The sequence below is a fragment of the Vipera berus genome (assembly GCF_964194415.1).
Source record: "Vipera berus genome assembly, chromosome: 9".
Taxonomy (NCBI): domain Eukaryota; kingdom Metazoa; phylum Chordata; class Lepidosauria; order Squamata; family Viperidae; genus Vipera; species Vipera berus.
In genome coordinates this window covers 750881-766260 of record NC_138212.1, presented here as the reverse complement: position 1 = coordinate 766260, position 15380 = coordinate 750881, and the positions used below count along the sequence as shown (strand labels likewise).

The 15380-nt window shown below is 55.4% G+C and overlaps 3 protein-coding genes across 10 annotated transcripts in view; 1 reads left to right on the top strand and 2 right to left on the bottom strand.

Moving 5' to 3' along the window:
* Window positions 1-2678, bottom strand: part of PAK4 (p21 (RAC1) activated kinase 4) — a 38628-nt gene extending 35950 nt beyond the window's left edge. Inside the window, exon 1 of one of the 2 annotated variants that reach the window (XM_081334679.1) lies at window positions 2073-2678. The gene's annotated coding sequence lies outside the window, so the exon portion shown is untranslated. Of the gene's footprint in view, window positions 1-1667; window positions 1833-2072 lie in introns of those variants that run through there. The other variant, XM_081334677.1, reaches the window with a different exon arrangement.
* Window positions 2679-2690: 12 nt separating this feature from the next.
* On the bottom strand, window positions 2691-9924 carry ACP7 (acid phosphatase 7, tartrate resistant (putative)). 7 transcript variants are annotated; one of them, XM_081334694.1, is made up of 14 exons: window positions 9436-9861; window positions 9016-9176; window positions 8499-8699; window positions 7327-7509; window positions 7217-7242; window positions 6932-7029; window positions 6689-6751; window positions 5937-6051; window positions 5740-5853; window positions 5434-5491; window positions 4723-4790; window positions 4283-4354; window positions 3804-3941; window positions 2691-3474 (listed from the first exon to the last, which is right to left on the bottom strand). In XM_081334694.1, exons 2-14 carry the CDS (start codon window positions 9116-9118, stop codon window positions 3409-3411), a joined length of 1305 nt encoding a protein of 434 aa, XP_081190820.1. In that variant the 5' UTR covers window positions 9119-9176; window positions 9436-9861; the 3' UTR covers window positions 2691-3408. The 7 variants fall into 7 exon arrangements, 6 of the variants coding, with proteins under 6 accessions (XP_081190820.1, XP_081190816.1, XP_081190818.1 ...); XM_081334690.1 differs by lacking the exon at window positions 9436-9861 and adding an exon at window positions 9894-9924 and having other exon boundaries at window positions 5740-6051; window positions 6932-7242; XM_081334692.1 differs by having other exon boundaries at window positions 2691-3513; window positions 3713-3941; window positions 5740-6051; window positions 6932-7242; window positions 9436-9870.
* Window positions 9925-9937: 13 nt separating this feature from the next.
* On the top strand, window positions 9938-14780 carry LOC308672085 (F-box only protein 27-like). Its single transcript, XM_081334696.1, has 5 exons — window positions 9938-10508; window positions 10812-10935; window positions 11646-11741; window positions 12308-12446; window positions 13635-14780. The coding sequence occupies exons 1-5, from the start codon at window positions 10130-10132 to the stop codon at window positions 13833-13835; spliced, it is 939 nt and encodes a 312-aa protein (XP_081190822.1). The 5' UTR covers window positions 9938-10129; the 3' UTR covers window positions 13836-14780.
* Window positions 14781-15380: the final 600 nt, after the last annotated feature.

Sequence of the window (15380 nt, the reverse complement as noted above, 5' to 3'; positions counted from 1 at the left end):
TCATGCGCTCGTGACCTCTCGCCTAGACTATTGTAATGCTCTCTACATGGGGCTTCCCTTGAAGACTACTTGGAGGCTCCAACTGGTACAGAATGCGGCCGCGAGAGTTGTCTTGGGAGTTTCCCGGTACTCCCATGTTACACCTTTGCTCCGCGAGCTGCATTGGTTACCAGTTGTCTTCCGGGTGAGGTTCAAGGTCTTGGTTATGATCTTTAAGTCCTTACATGGCATGGGTCCGGGATACCTCGAGGACCACCTGCTGCCGGCGTCAACTCCCCTCCGCCCTGTGCGTGCCCACAGAGAGGGCCTCCTCAGGGTGCCTCCGGTCAGGGAATGTCGACTGGTGGCCCCCAGGGGGAGGGCCTTCTCTGTGGGTGCTCCGGCATTATGGAACCAACTGCCGGTTGAGCTCCGGATGGCATCGGACCTCCGATCCTTCCGTCGCGGGTTGAAGACCCACTTATTTGAATTAGCTGGTCTGGCCTGATGGGGGAATATGGGTTTTTTAATTGGTTTTTATTATTTTATCATTGTTGTATTTTAATTGGGCATGGTTTAATTCTCTTTTAATTTTTGTATAGCTATTTATATATGCCCTGTGAACCGCCCTGAGTCCCTAGGGAGAAGGGCGGTATAGAAATCAAATAAATGAAATGAAATGAAATGAAATGAAATAAACTGTTGATTTTTTTTTTAAAAAAAACGAAGATGGCAGAAACGACAACCCAAAAGGAAAAGGAAACTTAGCACAAGGAGGGTTTCCGCCGCCCTGGCTGAAGGCCCAGAGAGTGGCTGAGGCAAAGCCCGGCTGAGGGAAGGGAAACCCTGAGCCTGCCTGGGGCTCCGAGGTGAGAAAAGCCGGCTCCGCAGGAATCCCCAGGTGAGGGGAAAAGGCGCAACCACCTGCCTGGCTCACCTCCCTCCATGCCGCACCTGGTCAGAGGCAATACACGTAATCCTCGACTTACGACCGCAACTGAGCTCAACGTTTTGTTGCTAAGCAAGACAACTGTTTTGAGTTTTGCCCCGTATTACAACCTTTCCTGCCACAGTTGTTAAGGGAATCACTGCAGTTGTTAAGTTAGCAACACAGTTGTTGACCGAATCTGTCTTCCCCATCGACTCTGCTGGTCAGAAGGTCGCAAAAGGGGAGCCTGGGACACATCGACCGTCATAAGTACGAGTCAGTTGCCCATGCATCTGAATTTTGAACACGTGACCACGAATGGATGCTGCAATGGCCATAAGTGTGAAAAATGGTCATATGTCATTTTTGACAGGGCCGCTGTAACGTAGAACGGTCACTAAACGAATGGTTGTAAGTCGAGGACTACCTGCACCAAAAAGCAGCTTCTCCCACAGCCCAAAACTCTTCAAGCCCCTCTGGAGGCTTCACACCCAAAGCCCCCCAAGGATAATAGCCCAGGCGAGGCTTCCCAGGGCGGTCTGCACAGCTCGGGCATCTCCGCGTGGTCCCCCATCCACCCCCTGCCTTTTAACCGTGCCAAACGCGAAGAGGTGGGACTGACTCAGCCGGCGAGGCCCCACTGCCCCCCCCAAAGGGGCGCCTGCTTCGGCCGAGCCTGCGGGAGGCCCCTGAAGGCGACCTGAGGCGAGGGGCTGCCCCACCGAAGGACCCCCAACCGCCCACCCCCGCGATAGCTCACCCGTCTGCTGTCCCGCCTCCCCCTCGGTGGCGCCGCCGGTCGGTGCTTAATAGCTGCCGCCGTTGCCGCCGCGCAGGCCGGCCCCGGTGCGGTTCACGACGACGACAACGACGACGCCATTTTGGGAGGCGGCCAAACCGCGGCCGGGCAACATCCGGGGACAAGCGCCTCCCCGTCGCCTGGCGACAGAGTGCCCCGCCCCTCGAGGCGGCCGGAAGGAGGAGGGTTCCTCCTGATGAGGCAACGCCGTGCCGGAGGGCGCCCTAGGAGGCCACCTGCTATTGGTCGAGAGGGAGAGGGGCGGGGCGAGAGAGGGCGAATGGTTGCGCGTGAAGAGGCGCTTCCGCCGTTTTGCTGCGGTCGCGATTGCCGGGGAATTCTGGGAGTTGGGTCCGCAAGTCTTACCGTTCCCAAGGCTGGCGAGCCCTGGGGTAGACTGCCGCGGGACGGGAGACTCGATTGCTTTCCCGGCAGCCACCGCTGAGTCCAGCCGTCCTTGAGCTGCTCCTCACACTCGGTGCGGCCCGATCCTGCCGAACGTCCCGGGTCCGAGTGGCAACTCCCAGAGGTAAAACGGGCATCTCCCGCCCAGCTGGCCCGGTCTGCTGGGCAGCAACGGACGAGGTTTGGCCGGGCTCCTTCCCGCTCTTCTCAGCCTCCGGCTCTGCGTGGTCTCCCATCCGATCAGCAAGTAGGAAAACACTCACACACACAATCCACCCCCCACCCCCACCCGCTTTAGCTCTCGGGCAGGGCTGGCTCAGGATTCCTGCCTGGCTGCACCCTTTGGAAGAACCGCCAGCTGCCCTTCCCTCCCTCCACCCCCCAGCCAAAAGCCTTTGCAAGGTTTTGTAAGAAATGCCCGTTTGTGTCTTTCACCGAGGCTGTGCCCTGCATGAGCCAGCCCTGCTCCTTCCGCCAATTACCTGTTTCCATTAAGAACCACTACTGTTTTCCAAATTGCAAATTCCATCCTACCAGTACATCAATCCAGGCAGAAATTTATAAAAAATAACCATCTGGTTTAAAAATAAACACCTTTTTTCTTCTCTCTATTTCTGACTTTTATTTGAGTAATTACAGTATTAGCTGAAAAAAATCAAGCTGTGCTTCTCATCTTTAATGCTACAGTAAAGACCAGCATCCCATAAATTTGTGGATACCCATAACTCCTTATTGCTCTGGGCCAGTCTGCCATCTCCAGAGCTTTGGGCTACAATGCATGATTTGCCATTAGCTGATAATGATGGGAGCCCTCAATTCTAACAGTATTAAAACAGCTGTCTGAGAGGAAGAGACAGCAAGAAGTGGATTAAAGAGCAAGAGAGATTTGAATGTTTTGCAGTAGAAGATGTGAGCCCTGCAGGCAGCAAATCAATTCCTATCGGTGTTTAAGTAGGGACAGTTTGCACTAAGGACATGAAAACATTATTTCTCTCTCAAGCTAACCCTAAATTAAGGAAGGGCAGACAGGTAAGTGCAGGGGGCCATCAAGACGGCAGCTGCAGCCACATCACTGAAAGTCCCATTTTTTCTCCATAGGTCAAGGTCTCCATCTTGACTTTTTGACCCCCTCTGTAGCCGGGGTCACATTTGAGGTCATGCAAACTGCTTCACATTCGAGCCAGAGAACACAGTGCCAGATTGCAGTTGAAGCTGCTGGAGCTCAGAAGGTGAGATCCTGGCCAGCTGTCTGGACCAGAAGGGCGCTGCGATGCCTTCCCAGACCTTCCAGTGCAGGTCAGTGCCAGGCCCCGGGGCCAGGCCGGTCTTTAATCAGCCAAATCTTATCCACGACCTTCCCATTCTGGAAACCAAAGGCAAAGGGTCACGCCTGGAGGAATCTCTGGAAAAGGAGATGGGATCTGACGACGAGCTAAGTCTGGCTACCACAGAGGAAGGGGAGAGGGGTCTTGCCATCCTGAGCTCTGCCTGAAGCATCTCCCACGCAAGGCTTGGGGCTGCAGCTCAAGACCAGCTCAGATGGGGCAAGGCTGCTTGTCAGCCAGGTACGAGACTCGGGAAATTCACATCCCAAAGCACACCTGGGGACGAGCTGCTCCTGACAGAGATGGAAGCTCAAGCCAGACAGAGCAATGGTGCGAATCCAGGATTTGGGGCTGCTGAAGCTCCCACCTGGTCATCTGAGACCTGCTCCAGCCAGAGGTGGGTCTTGTTGACGATCTGCATACGGGTGTAGCCGTAGTCCTCAATCCGCACAGCACTCCAGTCTCGCGGGTCTGGGATGAAGGGGTCCAGCTGCTCTACGCAACCCTGGGAGGGGGAGGAGGAGATTGACGGGCCTATGGCTCTGCCTCTGATGCCCACCGGCCCAGAGTGCAGCCCTAAGGCCAGCCCTCCCCTTCCCCTCCCTAGGCTCTCTCCACCCTGTGCTCCCACATATAGGTAGTCCTTGACTTGATGACCACAATTGACCCCCAAATTTCTGCCGTTAAGTGAGTTTTGCCCATTTTATGATGTCTCTCCACTCCCACTCGACCACTTCACCAAACACTCCACAGGAAAAAGGCAGCTTCTTAGGAAAAGAACTCTGTATACGCTCAGAGATGCACCATTGTTAGTTCACATTTAATGTTGCCTGTTTGCAAACTTACAGCTGATCCCGTGATAATGTGGACGGGGGCGCTGGGATTGGTATAGGGGGCTGTGGTGCTCCCATTGTAAACCTGAACGAGGAACGAGAAGAAAAAAAGATAGAGAAAGAATAAATTGCGACACCGGGGGCCAGACCTGCCCTTCTGCTCTGCCCAGAGATGGTGGGGCCACTTCTCTGTGTTGGGGCCACCTGCGGACTGGGGCCGCTTGGTCCCTCTTGCTGCTTTGTGGCTCTCCGTCCCCACAAAAGGGGCAGGCACAGAGACAGGCACTGCGGGGCGTAAAATCAGGGGGAGCCCCCCGGCTCACCCCAGGGAGTCGGGGCCCGAGGGGCTGCAGGCCAGCTCAGAAGGCAAAGAATTCAGCTGCTGCCCTGGGCAGTGGAGAAGGAAGGCAGCCCATTCTGATGCCCCCTGCCCCCCCCCCAAGCTGGCCTCACCTTGAAGTCGTAGAGGGGCCAGAGCCGTTCGTAGGAATGCTCGTGAGCCCACAGCATCAAATCTACCCCTGGAAAAAGAGAAGCAGTGAAGGAAGGCGGAGTCAGGGTAGCCCAAGTGGGCAGGGGCAGGCGAGCGGTCTCGGGGTGGGCTTGCATCAGGATGTAGCCCTCCTTCCTGCTGGCTTCCTCTCAGTGCTGGGCAGCAAAGGCAGATCCCCTCTGCCTGCAGCCTCAGAAGCCATCTGTCCTTAGCAAATTGTGCATGGAAGGACGGGGCTCACCTTGTCAAGATGGCAGTTGCAACTGCGCGATCAAAGCTTCGCCCCTTTTTACACGACTTAATTTGAGTCCCAAATTAGTTTTGCCCCATTTTGCGACCTTTCTTGCCACAGTTGTTAACTGAATCACTGTGGTTGATGACTGAGTAACACGATTGCTAATCTGGCTTCCCCCCATTGACTTTGCTTGTCAGGTCGCAAAAGGGGATCATGTGACCCCGGGACACACCAGGCGCTGAAAATATGAACCAGTTGCCAGGCGCCTCAGTTTTGCTCACGTGACCAGGGGTTGTAAGTCTGAAAAACAGTCCTAAGTCACTTTTTTTGGTGCTGTTGTAACTTTGAACGCTCACTAAATGGACTGTTGTAAGTCGAGGACCACCTGGGTATGTGCATTCGGCTGTAGAGTGCAGGGGCTGCTGGAAAGACTCACCGTACTTGAAGAAAAGGTCCTCCAGCCCGTAACGGTACGGCTTCAGCCCTTTGCGAACCTGGGAAGGCAAGAAGCCCTCAAGCCTTCACGGCTTTATTTTACAATGAAGCACCGTCGCACTGCCGCCTTATCCTCCTGGCTGAAAGGGTCGGGGCCCGGGCCCAGGTGAGGCTGGCCCACTGGAGGCGCAGAGAGACTCCCCAATGTCTGTGAGCTGCCTGGGGTCAGCTAAATGTAAAGTTGGGCAGCCACAAATGTTTGTCAGGAAAGCCAGGGGCTCAAGCTGGCTTCTCCCTGGCCACTTACGGTGCTCTCGTACTGGGTGCAGTCATCCTTGTCGTTGTTGGAGCAGTACATGGGCCGGTGCCCCATGGTGATAATCCAGGGACGCTCCCCACGCCGCGCAGGCCGGTTTGCCTCCTGCCTCCAAGAGGAACAAAGCCAGAGGCTCATGTGTACCTGGCACAAACTGGCTCTGCCCACCCAAACTGGGTCCAGCCTACCTGGAGCTCCCTCTCCAGCCACTGGAACTGCTTGGCCACCAGCTGCTCCCCGTAGTCCAGGTAGAAATACACCTCCGTGGAGAAGGCAATGAGGTGAGCAGGGCCCACATCCCAGCTAGAAGGAACCAAGACAGGCAGCCACTAAGTGTAGGAGGACAAGCGGGAAAAAGGAGCCCCCTCCTCCAAAAGCTGGGGAGACATCTCCATGGGGGTCCCAAGGCCCAGGCCCTCCACTCAGATTTGCCTCAGGTGCCACTAGGACCAGACAGGGAATCTGGTGGAGCAGGGGAGGTGACGGACTGGGGACAGGGAGAGCCAGAATCTTCAGCTGGAGATTCTCCTTGTGGGGCTTCGGACCGGGAATTGTGTCTCAGCCTCCCTACGGGGTAGTTGTGTGTAGGACAAGGAAAAGCAAAACTTAGGACAGTTAAAAGAGGCATCAGCCTAGAATCCCTACATAGCCGCAAGCGAACTAAGTCCAACCTGCCTTGAGTTGTGTGGACCCTTATCTAACTCCAAGCAGGTGCTGACCATTGGTTGAGAAGATTCCTGTGCAAAGGCTTTTACCAATAAAGCAGTGTAATTGGACCTTCATGGGTGAACCGGTCTTGTGTGACTGACATTAATACTATGGCCATACGAGGCAGGAGCACCTGCAGGCCTCCTTTTCCCCCATGAAAGCAACTGGAGGGCTGGGGAGGAAGAGGGTCTCGGCTGTCTTGCCCTTGTGTCCTTGCAGCCCAGGGACGCACCTGTACCAGAGGCTCTCGGTGTCTCCGGGCATGCTGAAGCGGGACCGGTAGTTGGAGAAATTGCTGCAAGGGAGAGGGAGGGAGGGAGAAGGCTGAAGGGTGGGCAGCCACAAACACGTTACCCTCTCCCTTCATTCTTCAGACCTCACGATCCCCTCCAGCAAACCCTGGACGTCCCGGAGAGGGAGTGCCACCCAGAAAGGTACAGCTAGGCTACCAGAACCAGCCTGCAACCCCACTCACTACATCTCCTCGTGGTTTCCTGGGCACGTCATATATGGCACAAAGGCAGCCACTGCCTCGATTTTCCGCATGAAGGCATCTCCAACGAGGGCGTTGTCCTGCAGGGGCAGAACAGACAGAGGTTGGAATTGGGCCAGTGCCCGGGAGCAGAGTTCTCCCACCTCTGCCCACCATGGGCACATCCATGCGGCCCTCTTGGAACAGCCTCACTGGGTCCAGCCTAGTGACTGAGTTTTCAAGCCAGGCGTCTTCCTTTCCAGCCAGAGGTGCTCCCAGATGTCTTACCGAGTGCAGGTCGTAGGCAAAATCTCCTGGGGGGGGGAAGAGGGTCACCATCAAAGGTGACACGGTCAAAGGAAGGGAAGAGGGAAGAGCTGGACAGCCACTCAGCTTACCTATGTGAAGCACAGCGTCGTACCAGCCCTGCTGAGCCTCCCTCTGCAACCGGGGCAAGGACTGGGGGTTTTCCAAGCCCATGTCTCCAAAAATGGCGAATCGGGGGCTCCAGCTGCTGCCATTCGGCAATGCTCGGAAGCCATAGGGCCGGCTCCAGCCCCACGGGCTCCCACAGCGATAGACTGCAAGGACAGAGAAGCAGAGGGAGGTCTCCAGACCCAGGGCCTGACCGGGCAGCCCAGCCCTTCCGGTTGCTGACCCTTGCGTGCTCCGCAGCACCCTCCCCTCCTTCACCCGCTGCGCCAATGGGGGTCTCCAGCTCTTGGGGTCCCAACCAGGACTTTGGGGCCCCTGGCATTTCAGGAACCAGGGCAGTTCTCTACAGAGCACCACAGGAAAGGGGCTTGCAAGGAGGTAGGTCAGTTCCTTCCCACCTGGGGGCCTTGGCACTCTGCCTCCTAAGCTGCCAGCAAGAGTTGCTGCTTCAAGAAATATTTTGCCTATTTCTCCAACAGGCTTTGAGGAAGTGAGATCTCCTCTATCAAGCCAGAGGCAGTTCAGGAGGTCGGCCAGGCAGAAAAATAAAGCAATAAGGAAACGGAAGGCCTGCGAGACCTAGGCTATGGGTGGCAGCTGGACACCTCCTCCCCCCTCATGAGAGCATGCTATGGCTTCTAGGGTACAGGTTGTACTCGACTTGTAACCACAATTGAGCCCAAAATTTCTCTTGCTATCTGAGACATTGTCAAGTGAATTTGCCCTATTTTATGACCTTTCTTGCCAGCAGTTCTTAAGTGAAACACTGAAGTTGTTAAGTGAATCTGGCCTCCCCATTGACTTTGACGGTCAGAAGGTCGCAAAAGGGGACCCTGGGACGCTGCAACTGTCATAAATACAAGCCAGTTGCCAAACCTGAATTTTGATCATGTGACCACAGGGATACTGCAAAGATTGTAACTGTCATAAGTCACTTTTTTCAGTGCTGTTATCAGTTTGAACAGTCACTAAAAAAATTGGTGTAAGATGACTAGTTGTGTCCCCCCTCAGATCACCGGGGCTTCTCTTGGTGGCCACCTATATTGACCGTGCAATCCATGAGGTGCTGTCCCAGGCAGAAGCGGGGGTGCTCTCTGCAGCGCCCTGCCAAGAACGAGATGCCCCAAACCCTTACGGTAGTTCTGTCCCGGAAGAAGGCCGCGGAGGGTGACTCGATGAATGAACATGGTGCGGCCCAGGCGGCCGCCATCCACAAAGCGTGTCGCATTTCCGCTGGCCCTGTGAGGGAGGTTCTTCCCTGGAGCCTGGCCAAAGACTACAAGGGACTCGGCTGGGTCAAAGGTTGTCCAGGTGACCACCATGGAGGTGGGGTCTCCTGCAGCAAAAGCAGCAAGGCAAGGACCGTTGAAGGAGGGGAAAATGGCTCCTTCTTTAAATAAAGTGGCAAAGGAAAAAAGGCTGGTGGATAAATATGCAGAGCAAAGGTCTTCCTACACAGGAAGTTGGTAACCGAGTTGGCAAAGAACTGTACCAAGCAGGCTCCAACCAAGTCCCGGTTTAAGTTAAGTTAAAGGTTAATGCCCACTGGACATTGAATCCCGCTGTGCCCAGGCGGGCTGGCAGCCCACCCACCACCCACGACTTGCACTTCAGCACACCTGAAGGAAGGCAGGTCTCCTACCAAAGCTCACCTGGATAAGACAGGTGCACCTGCTCGGGCTGGACAGGCCCCTCGCACCGCAGCTGGGGCAGCCACAGGCAGAGGAAGCCCAGCAGCCGCGCCCCTCGCCTCATGCTCCCGCCGCCAACGGCCCCGCCGAGCAAGCGATGGCCCGTCGGAGTCACGCCGGCCCTGCAAGTCACAAGACGCGGTCGTGCAATCCGCCCGCCGCCTCCAATTCCTGGAAGGCTCCGAGGGCTCCCAGCGCCCGCAGACCCCGCCTGGAGCTCGGGACGGGGGCTCTCCCACCCACTCCCAGGGTCTGGAACCGGGCCCAGCCTGCAGGTCGCCCGCCTAATCGCGCCCCTCCGCGTCGCTTTAGGGACCCCGCCGCGCAGCAGCACCCGAGCCTGCCCAAAACTCGGCGCGGGAAGGAGCCGCCCTCGCCCACCGGACGGGCTGCCAGTCTCCGTCGCCCGGCTGGAGCGGACCGGGAGCGCGGAGGAGCCGGCGGCTCAGAGCAGCCCCTCCCGCGCGGGCTCTTCCCCGCGAAGGCCGAGCCGGGCGGGCAGGCTGCAAACGGGGCACCGGAACAGCAGCTGCCGGGCGGAGGGGCCGCGGGGGAGAAGCCACGAGGGCATTCTGGGAGTTGAAGTCCAGTCAGCTGGAAGCGGCCAAGTTTGGGAAACGATCAGAGAAGCCGGAGGCAAAACCCGGGGTGGGCTGGACACGGCGGAGCCGCTCCACGACAGCAGCGGACCGTCCCGGGGCTCGGCCTCCCCGTCCACGCGCCGCACCCACGTCCGGGCAGGGCATCGCTTAGCCGGGGGGGGGAGGGGGCTCTGCCAACCGGGGACGCGGAGCCTTCTGGGGAGAGCCGTCGCTCCGAGGCTGCCGTAAGTAACGCACCGGGCGCAGAACGCGGAGACCCCGCAGCAGCGACCAGCAGAGTCCTGTAGCTGTCGGGCACAGGGACCCGGCGGGATCCGAAAAACTGCGCCGCCTCCCCCGCCGGGGCGTTCCACGAACAAGAGGCCGGGGTTCATTGGCCAGCCGCTGTCCAATCGCGCGGCGTCCGCCCATGAGGGCGTCGCGGACCGCGCTAGCTGGAAGAATCGCCGCGGAGCGAGCTGAAAGTCCCGGAAATGTCTCGACGGCGCGTCCCGGGAAGCAAGCGCAGCGGCCGCCCCGGAGGCCAGCCCGGGACCGCGACGATGGGCGCCGCGACGGCCCGGGCCGGGGAGGCGAAGGTGGCGGAAGAGGAGGCGCGCCTGCCCAACGAAGTGCTGGCGCTGATCCTGAGCTGGCTGCCGCCCGAGACGCTGGCCACGCGCTGCCGGCTGGTCTGCCGCCGCTGGAGGGACCTGGTGGACGGCCCGGCCGCCTGGCAGCTGCAGTGGCGAAGGGAGCCCTCGATGCGCGCCGCCCTGGAGGCCGCCCGCCGCTGTCCCCGCCTGCGCTGGAGCCGCCTGGGCGTCCTGCGGCCGCTGGGCAGGAACCTCGTCCGAAATCCCTGCGGGACAGGTAGGCAGCCCGGCCGCCCCGTCGCTCGGAGGAGGCAGAAGGAAGCGGCCCCAGCTGCATCTCGGGCGCCGCCCCTCACTTCTGGGCTTCCCGGGGCGCCTCGCTTTGCTTGCGGATCGCCGCTTCGGGGTCGGTCGGTGCCCCGCAGGCTCCTTCCCTTTGGGGTCGCCTCGACGGCAGGGTCTCCCCCAGCACGTGCTGCGCAAGCCTCGCTCCAGAAGTCGCTGTAGCCAGCTGGGAAGCGAGCAGAAAGAAGGTGCCAAGCTTTGCTTTGCCTCCAAAAGCCTCCCTCTGTGCCTGTAGAGCAGTTCCGACACTGGGCTGTCCACTGCGAATTTCCTGAATGGAATGATGGGTGGAGCGTGGTAAACAACTGGCGACCCCTGGAAGGCGCCGAGGCCCAGACCTGCTTTGCCTCCTCCTTTCGGTGAGTGCCAGATTTCTCCCTTCCTGGGTCGCTTGGGAAGAATCCTGTGGAGGTTTCCCATCAGGATGAACATCGTCCTCTGCTTCAGGTAGTCCTTAAGGCCACAACCGAGCCCCAAATTTCTTACTGCTAAGCCAGACAGTTAATTAAGCTTTGGCCCAATTTATGACTTTTCTTTTCACAAGAAGTGTTAAGTGAATTGCATGTTCCTTAAGCAAGTCTGGCTTCCCCATTGGCCCTGCTTGTCAGAAGTTGCGAAAGATGAGCACATGATGCTGAGACTGTCATAAATATGCCTCAGTTGCCGAGCATCTGAATGTTGATCATATGTCTCTCGGGATGCTGCAACAGTTGTGTGAAAACTCCTCATAAGTCTCTTTTTTTCCACTGCTGTTGTAATTTTGAACGGCCACTTTAAAAAGCCTCCCTTTTTATGGCCCTGCAATCCCCTGTATCGGGGTGGAGTCAGGACGACTAGATGGAGCCGAGCATTTACTAGCCGGATGCCCTTCCTGATGCCTAATCCAAGTTTGCAGCAGATATTTAAGTGAGGCAAGCGTCTTTGCCACTAGGCCACCAGACCAGACGAGCTGTTATAGGTTGAGAACTACCTGTTTTTCAGGGCTCTGCGTTGTTGAGTGAGCTCTGGCTCCAGGTCAGACAGGCCTTTCACCTCTGCCTCTCTTCTCCACCCTCTTTTCTCAATCAAGGTGGTGTCAGAAGGAGCAGGTGATCGATTTGCTGAAGGAGGGTTTCTGGCAGGATCTGCTGGACACTTACCAGCCTGATATTGTCATCACTGACTGGTGAGTGTTGTTCCCTCCTGGCTCCTTGGGTGCCCGAAGAGAGAAACAGCACAGGGCTCTTTGGTCCTCGGGTGGCTGTATCTGAATTGTCTAGTGTAATAAAGACTAGAGTGACACACTAGCAATGCTCCAGTATTTGAAGGGCTTCCACAAAAAAGAGCGGGTCAAACTATTCTCCAAAGCACCTGAAGGCAGGACGTGAAGCAATGAGTGGAAACTTATTAAGAAGAGAAGCAACCTGGAACTAAGGAGAAACTTCCTTACAACTTGTCTCCAGAAGTTGTGGGTGCTCCAACACTAGAGGTTTTTAAGAAGAGATTGGACAACTATTTGTCCAGAAGGGCATGGGGTCTCCTGATAGAAGAGGGGTTAGATTAGACGACCTCAGTCTTTCCATTTCAGAGGAAAGGAGGAACATCGGTATGTGTGGTCAGGTATGAGTGTCCAAAGGCTGGACAGGCCGGTTGCTATTGTGGACATTGAACACCCACAGGAGGTTTCCAGTGCTTCTGGTTCTGCACGCTTGTCCCTTAAGCGTTGTCATTTCATCTCCCTGATTCTTGCAGGTGGGGTGGCTGTCAGGACAGCGGCTGTGTATATGAGCTCTCTGTTGCCCTCTTGGCAGCTAATAAAAGAAAGAAGATTGATCTTTTTGAAGCCAAACCAGATCCCATCCCTAACGGGAATGACGCCGCCTACCACAAGGTGCTGCTTGCCACATTGGCTTCAAGCCTCTCTTGCTTGGTTGCCGAAAGTCACTGCCCGTGGGCTCATTGCTGTTTTCTTCCTCTTCTTCTCTTTCTCCTTCTCTTACGCACATTTTACTAAGTGCTGGGAATTAAAGTGTCTTAAAATAGCCAGGAAAGAAGAATACAGATTTTGTATCTAGGGGTTGCACAAATAGGTGAGGGGGGTTTTAAAAGAAAAAGAAGACCAAGCAAACAGCGACATTCAAGCAGAATCAATTAAAATGTTCATAGGTATTATACTGCAGGCAGTCCTTGATTTAATTATTAAAGCATTCATTTAATAATTGTTCGAAGTTACAACAGCACTGAAAAAGTGACGTGACCCTTTTTCACTCATGACAGTTGTAGCATCCTCACGGTCACGTAATCAAAACTCAGGCATTTGGTAAGAAGCACCTCGTTTTGACAGTTACGCTGTCCCGGGATCACGTGATTCCCCTTTTAGGACCTGATGCACAAAGTCAGTGGGGGAAGCTAGATTTGTTTAATGACTGCATGATTCACTTTACAACTGCAGTGATTCTTGTAACAACTGTGACAAAAAAGGCAGCAAAATGGGGCAAAAGTCACTCAACAACTGCCTCACTTAGCAATGGAAATTTTGGGCTCAGTTGAGGTCGTACATCGAGGACCAACTAGATTGTAAAGCAACTCAGAATCAGAAACGCCGTGTTCCTGGATGGGGGCCCGTGGCACTTTAAGGAGATCTTGTAACAAGTTCACAGGCTACCCCAGTTTTCAGAAAGGCTGCACCCCAAAGTGCAAGTAGCTGGGTGAGATCACGTTAAATACGCTTTTCTAAACAATGGCAATAAGATCACAACAAATAAATAGCAGCACCACTTAGACTTATATACCGCTTCACAGTGCTTTACAGCCCCCTCTAAGTGGCTCACAGATGGAAGGCTGTATCAACCTTGAGCCCCGCCAGGATCCAACTCCTGGCAGTGGGCAGGTGTGCCTGGAATGCTGCATTCTACCACTGCACCACCACAGCTCCTGCTATGAATGATTAAAATTGTAAATAAAGTATTCTAAAAAATGTCAATAAATGACAAATGAAGAAGCTTCTGCTTCATAAAACTCTTCTCCTGAGTCCAAGAGATGGCTGAGCCTCTGTCTCTTCATTTCTCTGTCTCTCCAGGTAACCCACACATTCAGGAGATACGGCCGCGGAGTCCGCTACGTACGTTTTAGACACAGAGGGAAAGACACGCGGTTCTGGGCAGGGCACTACGGTGCCCGGGTGACAAACTCTTCCGTCGTAATCCAGTTTTCCTCGGAGTCTCCAGAATCCCTGGAGCCTGGGCTCGCTTCCTCTCAATCTTCCCATTTTTGCCTCTGAAATCGTATTTCTGACCTGGCGAAAAATGAGTATGAGGAACCCCAGGAATATTCCTGAATATAACTGTAAAATAAACCGTTGGAAGGTTTTCAATCATTCTTGCATAATGCAATATACTTCAGGGAGATCTGGAGGAAGGACGTAAATTGCTGCTTTGAAATTCAGGGGTGAAGCTGACTTGCAAGGTGGGGGTGGTAGGATCGGAGTTCCTCTTCCTGCCCCCCTGCCCCCTCTGGGTAGGGGATTTCCCTTCTGTCTTGGATATGTGGCAACATCGCTCTGTAGCAGCATCTGTCTACTTCAGGGGTATCCAACCCTGGCAGCTTTAAGACTTGTGGACTTCAACTCCCAGAATCCCACAGCCTTCTGTTCTACTGTTCCACTTCCTCTCAGTGCTGGTTGTCCACACTTATCAAAGCAAAAGTTACCACATCAATACCTTTTTGGATCAAGCAGGGGAAAATGTGCCCATAGCTCCCGCCCTTCACCCCGTCCAGGAATAAATGTATGGAGCGGCAGTGAGGTAGAGGGGCGGCTGGGATGAGGGGAATCCAGTGGAAGCTGCTGGCCGTTCCAAGGTCATGGAAGGGAATGTGAGACCCTCCAGCCTGCCAAGCCAGAGGCTGTTAGCCAAACAATTTGTTTGGGTGTAATCAGAAAGTCAGATAACCAGGGGAGAAGGGAAGAGTTAAGCAGATGCTTTGGGCACAACATTTCAGATCCGGCTTTGCTTCTCTATGGCTTTAATAAAGCGTGCTTTCATTAACAATGGATCTTTCTTTTCTGACTGAATCAAACACAAGGACAAAAAATATTCCCCAGTGTAGTTGTGCAAGGAATTACACAAATAAGCAGCCCTGCACTTAATCCCCATGAAGGGAAAGAGAAAACACATCAGCTTGGGGGGGGGGGCATCATAGGGGCTGTCACAAAACAGCCCTTTTCCAGAGGACAAAGTTGGAGGCCAACCTGGGAAGGGGATTCCAGCACCTCCATTGTCCGACTTCCCAAAGGGGCGTAAGGGGAAGCCAGAGGGAGCCTCAACCCTCGCGGTCCCCATCAGGATTCTGACCAAGATGCCACGGGTTGGGGTTCAGGATGTTTTGGCCCCCATTGTGAGGTGGGGGCTACCTTGGAGACCCCAGGACCTTTTCTGCAGGGGGCTCTCGGGCTCTTGAGGGGGCAGGAGGAGGTGGGTCAGGGGGACCCTCTGGGGCAACTGAAAACCAACAGGGGCCAGAGAGAGGGCAGCCTCCTGGGAGTCGGTGCTCCAGACTTGGGCCATAATGGATCCGGCAGAAGACGGAGCCAACGACAGACAGCCAGAGGCGGCCGTGTCTCTCAAAACTTGTTTCAGCCAAGGTGGGTTTCGGGTGGCCGATCTCGGCTATGGAGGTAGGAAATGACCAGCGGAGCAGCCAGAAGGAGCCATAAACTGGGGTGCCCTTTCAATGTCCTTCTCTCTGAGGTCATTAAACTTAATGACCTTAAATTTCCCAAACAGCAGAGGGGATCGGGCAGAACAGAAGGGAACCCCCTCCCCAC